We start from the raw sequence: 8,317 nt of genomic DNA, 5'->3' as shown, positions 1-8,317 counted from the left end.
ATACCCACGGATAGGGCCCTTTTACTTAAATGCCCTCGGGCATCATCCTAAACCCTTACTCAACCCAAACAAACCACCACCACCACACCCCACACATCTCTTTATCATCATCATCATCATCATCATCATCATTCATCATCATCTTATATCATATCATCATCATATCATATCGTATCATCCCTTATATCACCCTCCCCAACACATTATACAACCACGGCCCCCCTTTATAATTCCTTGGAACTACCCAAACCCTACCCTTACATCCTTAAAAATGTACCACGACATCACTATACAGCCACACCACCCCCACCACCCTCACCCCCCTATCATCATCATTGTGTTACCCCTAGTGCCATTGCAACCATAAACCTAATAATCTCTTTGCGTCAGGGCGTTTTGTGTCTGCTAGACCTTTTCTATTGCCAATGTTTCACATTGTTAAATTAAGTTGTCGATTTAGATTATAGGCCCAGAGTTAATTAAAAAAAACTCTAGAAAGCTTGGTTTATTAAGCCCTCTCTCCACGGATTCTGCGAGCGAGCTGGATGTCCTTGGGCATGATGGTGACTCGCTTGGCGTGGATGGCACACAGATTGGTATCCTCAAACAGACCAACCAAGTAAGCTTCACTGGCTTCCTGCAGGGCCATAACGGCAGAGCTCTGGAAGCGCAGGTCAGTCTTGAAGTCCTGGGCAATTTCTCTCACCAAACGCTGGAAGGGGAGTTTGCGGATGAGGAGCTCAGTGCTCTTCTGGTAACGTCTGATCTCTCTCAAGGCAACAGTTCCAGGCCTGTATCTGTGGGGTTTCTTGACACCGCCGGTGGCTGGGGCAGACTTCCTGGCAGCCTTGGTGGCCAGCTGCTTACGAGGAGCCTTTCCTCCGGTGGATTTACGTGCGGTTTGTTTGGTACGTGCCATTTTAGATTTTCGTTACTCGAAAGTGACTGATTCGTAATAGAGGGCCCGTTCGTCTTATATACCTGTTATCTCAGCGTTCTGATTGGTCAATTACCGAGAGCCCGGGCCAATCGGCTTACCGGTTTATTTTGTTACCCGATCACTTTGGAAAGGCAAGTTGTTAGCATTTACTTTAGGAGGTAATCCCTTGGTTATTTGGTAATAAATTTGAAAATAAATAATAAATAAATAAATAAATAAATAAATAAATAAATAAACAAATATTTGAATGAAAAGATTCAGATTTATCAGAATGAGCTGGTGGTCGTGAGATTAGGTATAGCAATTCAAATTCATTCATTCATTCATTCATTCATTCATTCAATTATTGATTGATTTATTTGTTTACTCGCATGTGTATCTATTCTTTGGTTTGTCTGAGCGCAAAGCAGTAGTGCTGTTTATTGGGTTTGCAAAGCTTCAGCTCGAATTGGAAAAGAATTAGAAAATATGCGAAAGTATTCTCCCACTGCGGACTTTTTATTTCTGCAGTCCGCGCTCTGAAGCGAAAAAAAAAAGGAAAAATGCGAAAGTATTCTCCCACTGCGGACTTTTTATTTCTGCAGTCCGCGCTCTGAATCGACAAAAAAAAAAGGAAAAATGCGAAAGTATTCTCCCACTGCGGACTTTTTATTTCTGCAGTCCGCGCTCTCAATCGAAAAAAAAAAAAGGAAAAATGCGAAAGTATTCTCCACTGCGGACTTTTTATTTCTGCAGTCCGCGCTCTGAAGCGAAAAAAAAAAAAAGGAAAAACGCGAAAGTATTCTTCCATGCGGACTTTTTATTTCCGCAGCCCGCGCTCTCAATCGAAAAAAAAAAAAAAGGTCTTTTAGCCCAATCTATTTGTCAGCTCCTTCGTGAAACCCCAGCATTTTTGGGCTGCCCTGGCCGGGGGGATAGGTATTTGAACTGAAACGGAAAGGTGACGATGTTGTGTTGGGAATGGGGATGGAAAAATGGAATAGTTGCTTTTGCTTTTTTTGGGGGGTTGGATCTTTTGTCATGCTTTATTTATTAAATTTTGTGGGTAATTAAAGCGGCGTTTCCCAAACCCTGTATTGGCGAGTTTTATTTCCTAAATCCGCCCCATTGCTTTGATTTTCATCCGCCATTGGGTTTTAGTCATGAGTCTTAGTAAATTGCTGGGGTGTTTGTATTTGCTATTAGGGTTATTTTGAAGGTACTGGGGGGTTTTTTTTTTCTAGTGGTTAGTCATAAGCTTAGAAAAGGGCTGGGGGTGTTTGTATTTGTATTAGGGTTATTTGAAGGTACTTTTTTTTTTTTGTTTTTTTTTTCTTAGGGTTGGGTTGAGGGAATATCTGGGTTGTTTCCCTTACACGGGGAGCTTTTGGAAGGCCCCCTCCCCCTTTTGGATAGTTTTATGTTCTCCATTTAAGAAACCACAAATAAGGGCCCCGGCATACCTACGAGACTACCCTACTACTAAAAAACTGCCGTCAGAGCATCACCCCTCCCAAAACCGTTACACAACCAAGCCCACAACCACCACCCCCACCACCCCCAACCACATCATCCACATAAACACATCATCATCATCTCATCATCATCATCCATCATCATCATCGTCATCATCATCATCATCATCATCCCTCCCACCTTAACTACAACACTGCCGCCACCTCATAACCCTAGGACTACAACCACTATTTCCCCCTTTACACACCATCCTTACCAAATTTGCTACCACGACCATCACAAACTACAGCCCCACCACCCCCCCACCATACTCACCACCCTCATCATCACATTGTGTTACCTGTGCCATTGAAACCATAAACCCTAATACCTCTTGCGTCAAAACTTTTGTCGTCTGCAAAGACCTTACTATTGCCCAAGGGTATCCATAAATGTTCCTGAAATTTGAAATTGATTTGTAGGCATGCATCCGATGTTAAGAGGGAAATAAAACACCCCACAAAACCCCACAAAATCTGTACTCGGGGCAAGGTATGACACCCCCCTAAAAAAGACAAGTTGGTGTCCCATTCAACAGAAACTAGCCTTAAATGCCAATTTATTTTGTGGGCGCCATCTCTGTGATAGATGTTTCAGCAAAAGTGAGAACCCACACGATTCAACTCAACCGCCCCTTAAACCGATATTCTAGGCACAAAAGAAAAAAAAAAGCCAACAAAAAAATTTGGTCACTCGCAGCGCGATTCAGAAGTTCAGAAACACCACACCTGTGTGACAAGGACAGTGCCAATGCGGAAAGATAAAGGGTAGCATAGTATAACCGGAGACTTCAATTGAGGTATATTTCGTCTAGAAATTAAGACACGTCAGTCCAACCGTAATGTATGTCAACGGACTCATAAGCCGTCCCTATCTCCCTAACTTCAAACGTCTAACCGGTACTTACAGTAGAATTGGAATATTCAGAGCAGTGTTAATAGCCATTCTAAAAAACCTGGTAGGTATCTGAAGGAAAAGCATGCACATACACAATCATAAAACTAAAAGCACTCGAGAGTGCCAGAAAGTGGGAAATCGATGTTACGTTTGGGACCAATGGGGAAGAGTGGTGGTTGTCCTGAAAAGGACAGTTGTGTTGGGAGCAGAAAGACTGGCTGCTGGAGTGAGCTTAGTTCTTTCCTGGTGCTTTGCGGTCTTCTTGGCAAGAGGACGGCTTGGATGTTTGGCAGAACACCCCCCCTGAGCAAGGGTGACTCCGGACAGAGCTTGTCTACTCCTCTCGTCATTGCGTATGGCGAGCTGAGATGACGGGGATGATCAGGTCTTCTGTTGTCACGGGCACATTGCTCCAACTCGAGAACTCAGCAGTCGAGGTACTCAAAACAGCTGCCAGTAGACTGGGCACCAGCACAACGCTCTCGGCGTAAATTGCCTTTCCTCAAGAGTCCCTGGATTCTGCCAACTGGAACTGGAGTCCAGCGCGAGAAGAGCGGGACTTGGACTTGCCCTAACTTTTAAACCACCCCTTTGCGCACGGCCAACATGAATTGTTATTGTAAGTGTTGGGTGTACTTTTAAAAAATACATGACTCGTGAAACGCGCCGAATACTAATTTATACGAAATCGGCAGAGATGAATTTGCAAACCGCTCGACCAATCAACCGTTGAAAATGCATACTTCTCTCCGATTGGCTCGTCCCTTCGCTTTTTCAATCCGTATTTTTCATATAAAGGTTTTCGCGCCGTTCATTCTTCTACTAGTTTCACTAGAAAATCAAATCGGAAAAAATGCCACCCAAAGGAGGATTTCTGCCAAAGGCCCAAAAAAGGCCGCAAGCAAGGCCGTTCGCACCGGCGACAAGAAGAGGGGAAACGCAGGAGGGAAAGGGAAAATTACAGCATCTACATCTACAAAGGTGTTGAAACAGGTCCACCACCCCCACTGGGATCTCTTCTAAGGCCAAGTCAATTTAAGAACTCTTTTGTGAAAAGACATCTTCGAGGCATCTCCGCCGAAGCGCAGCCCCTGGCTCACACAACAAGAGGACACCACCCCTCCCGAGAATCCAACCGCTGCCTTCTCTTGCCCCGGTGAACTTGCCAACACGCGTCAGTGAAGGCCCCAAAGGGGCGGGTCACCAAATACCCCCACCCGGCAAGTAATTGCTCGATGCCCCTCCCCTTCACCCCGGGCCCTTTTTTTCAGGCCCCACACTTTTTCCCGTTTGACTACCCGGTTTTCAAGCTCCCCCCCTGTATTGCTTTTTTCATTTCAACTTAACAAAATTCTTTGTGTCCCAGACTTATGCGTGGCTTCTTTTTTAGAATGAATAGGGTAAGACGACGAGTTAGTTTCGTGTCACGTTACAAAAAACAGCAAGCTTTTTATATAGCGAAAATACCGCAAGCGTGCTCAAAGCGCTTTAAAAGGGGACCCAAGGCAATAGAAAAGCATGAAAGTATGGCGAGACATGCTGTAACACCCTTGACTCATTTTTCTTTGACTCCCAACGGCACCCCTTCACAACATTGTGCAATTTCGAATGGGAAGGCCGGTCCACAAATCAATGTGGTTTCCACTCCTTTTTATTTTCATTATCAGTGTAAATTTATCATCAGAAAAAATTTCTAAAGGTTAAACCCTTTTTTTTAAAAAAAGTCTATAGTTTGGGGTAAATTCGCCGCACATCACTATCATCACAATCATACAAAAAATTATGCCAAAGACGATTTTTTTGTGTGGAAAATAGAAGCTGGGGCTTTTTAGCACTGAATCAAAAGTTAAAGAAAATTAAATAATAAATAGGGTTAAGGGGAAAAATAAAAACCAAAAAACCAGTCGCCCAGGGTAGGATGGGCAGCAGGTTTATTATATTAGGATTAGGATCTTGTGCCCGGGCATTGAAAATTTTTCCCCCGCGAAGGCCCTATACATACATCATCGCATTCGATACAAGTGCGAAAAAAAAAAAAAAATGTTTAAATGGAAATGGAAATTGTTCCTTATATTCCCTTTGTAGGAGAAAAAACAAAGTACAACATCTCGCGCGAAGTTACCGACAACAGTGCAGTTTTAAAAGGACTCTTTTGAATAAATACAACATAGCCCTACGTAAACACTTTATGAAAATATCAATTTAAATTGACCAGGTAACTTATTGTCATTGGTTGTGTTTCCCCAAATTTGGGCAAATTACCTCTCACGGCAGACCAGGAGTGAAAAACGCGAATAACCCGATTTTACCCTACTGTCAGTTTAAAGTATTTGTTTCCGTAAATCAAAATATCCATTCAGTACAAAAATTGCTTCAACCACGTTCATTTTTGAAGAAAGAAAGATTGTGAGCGTTTGTAATCATCGGTAGAAAACCCGGAAATTGTGGGGTGCCCTGAAAAGGGCCGTTTGGGGGGAAAGGGGGTGCAGGGTAGAGGGAGAATCACCCCACCGAATCCGTACAGAGTACGTCCCGGCGTTTCAAGGGTAGACAACGTCCATATCAGGGGACGGTTTTTTCCTTTTGGGGCATTCTCAGTGTAGGTGACAGCATCTCGATAAAGTTCTCAAGGAAAACTTTGAGTACCCTCTGGTCTCTTCGAAGATGTCCGGAGATACGTTTCACACCCCCTCTACGAGCGAGACGACGGTTTCGGGTTTGGTGAAACCTGGATGTTGTCACGAAGGACTTTACGATGCGCTTGGCCCCAAACCCTTTCCCAATCCTTTTCCCCTTTGCCACGTCCAGACATTTTCTTGATAAACAGTTAGGTAAATGCTCGAAAGACAAGCGCGCACGGGTTATAAAGGGTAGAGCTATCAGGTTACACGGGGACACCTGATTGGGGCTATAGAACGGCGTTTTTTTATTGTCGAAGGGGGGCTATGATTTTGTCGAATTCCCAATCAGATGACACGTTGACTCGTGAAACAACTGACCTGATCTAATCGTCGAATTCCAATATAATCGTTTTTTTTTTTTTGGGTTTTTTTTTGTTTTTTCTTTTATTTGTTTGTTTTGTTTTTGTTTGTTTGTTTTTTTTTTACATTGTTTTTTTTGTTTTTTGTTTTGTTTTTGTTGTTGTTTGTTTTCATTTAAAAAACAAACAAAAAAACAAACTATTCTTGTTTTTAAAAAATACTGAATAAAAAATAAAATAAAATGAAAAGTTAAATCCCAGATTCTCTCAAATTTTTCCAGAAACTTTTTGCCACGCAAAGGCAGAGGGGGTATTGGTCTAGTGGTATGACACTCGCTTTCAATCGGGAAAGGCCTTTGGGGTTTTGAGCCACGCTCTCGGGGCCATAGTTTAATCTTGGAAAAGGCTCTTTACTCACATTCCTCACCCAACAGGTGAAAATGATACCTGGCCGTTAATAGCGTTGTTTTGTCCGAAAAATTGTATATCGCCTAAAAGGCGTCATGCCCTTCCTACAGTTAAATGTTGCTGTTGACCCGAAACCCCTTTTAAAGCCCCAATGACACATTTAGTGGATATTGCGTTATATAAAACTCAATTTACCACGATGGTGGGGCTCTCTCCTGTCTCTTTCCCCTTTCTCTCTCTCTCTTTAAACTCACTTCTTTCTGTCTTTCTCTCTGCTCTCTCTCACTCCGTCCCCTCTTTCTCTCTGGGGCTTTCTCTCTCTCTCTCTCTCTCTCTCTCTCTCTCCCCTCTCTCTCCTCTCTCTCTCTCTCTTCTTCTTTTTTTCCCACTCACCTTGTATGAACCATTCTGATGTTCCCTTTTTTATTTCTTTCCCTTTTTTTCTGCTATGTTTCTTTCCCCCCTCTCTGACTCTCCTCATCACCCTTCATTAAATTAAAAAGTCCCTCGCTTCCCTGCTCGCCGGATTTTTGCAAGCATCGCATTACTGCATGCATTTCTGGGTGACGGAAATTTTTAAAAAATTTTAAAATTTTTTGCCTTTTTGCTATATCCTTTGTCTCTATAACTGTACACCTTTTTCTACTTTCCATCCAATATTTTTCAACCAGTTTGTAAATCGATGGCAATGGAACACAGTTTATCTCATATTAAATTAAAGGCATGTCAATGAGGGGTTTCAAGGTAATGCTGATGACTGAACAAATTAAGTTGCTCGATTTAGGTTTAGGCCAGAGTTCATTTTAAAAAAAACTCTAGACCCCCGGTCCCCCCCATTTGATAGATTATAACAAACGTGGTGCATATATCGGGGTTCCCGTGGTAGAGCACTAGCTTTACAAGCAAAGGGGCCTCTTGTAAGCGCTTTGAGCATACACAAATCTAAAAGGAATTCTCAAGTGCGTGACCCGTTGAAAAGTTCCCCCAACACACAACCCCACAACATCACAAAACACAACACCAACAATCGACACACACCCCCCCCCCAAACAACACAAAATAAAAAACACCAAACACACAACCAACACAAACACACCACCACCAACACACCAAAAACAACAAAAAACCCACACAAACCCAAAACACAAACACACACACACACACAAAAACAAGAAACACACCACCAAAACCCAACCACACAAAAACAAAACCCCCAACAACAACAAAAAACCAACAAACCCCCAAACAACACAATCAAAAAAACAAAACCCAAACAAAAACACAAACACACAAACACACACAAAACACCACCAACCAAACACACACAACCAACACACACAAAACACCTACACAACAAAACACAAATAAAAAACACACACAAACAAACAAAACCCAACACCCCCAAACACCAAACAAATTCCAAACACACAACAACACAAAAAACCCAAAAACCCCAAACACAACAAAAAACAAACACACAAAACACACCCCACACACAACTACACTATTCACAACACAACCACACACAAAAAACAACAACAACACAAAGCACAACACAAACACACAAACCACACCACAAACACACCCAACAAACACAA

The 8,317-nt window shown here is 42.6% G+C and overlaps 1 protein-coding gene across 1 annotated transcript; it reads right to left on the bottom strand.

Annotated features, from left to right (window-relative positions):
- Positions 1-508: 508 nt before the first annotated feature.
- LOC144961733 (histone H3) lies at positions 509-1,104 on the bottom strand. Its single transcript, XM_078894830.1, has one exon. It carries the CDS (start codon positions 917-919, stop codon positions 509-511), a length of 411 nt encoding a protein of 136 aa, XP_078750956.1. The 5' UTR covers positions 920-1,104.
- Positions 1,105-8,317: the final 7,213 nt, after the last annotated feature.

Source organism: Berghia stephanieae, unplaced genomic scaffold (genome assembly GCF_034508935.2).
Source record: "Berghia stephanieae isolate SIO BIC M18660-M18661 unplaced genomic scaffold, UCSD_Bste_1.3 scaffold386, whole genome shotgun sequence".
Lineage (NCBI taxonomy): Eukaryota > Metazoa > Mollusca > Gastropoda > Nudibranchia > Aeolidiidae > Berghia > Berghia stephanieae.
Note: the sequence above shows the minus strand (reverse complement) of the source record. Positions and strands in the feature narration are given on the sequence as shown.

What these genes read in the sequence shown, in the direction of transcription:
- LOC144961733 (XM_078894830.1), bottom strand. Translation starts at nt 919, where the DNA reads ATGGCACGTACCAAACAAACCGCACGTAAATCCACCGGAGGAAAGGCT.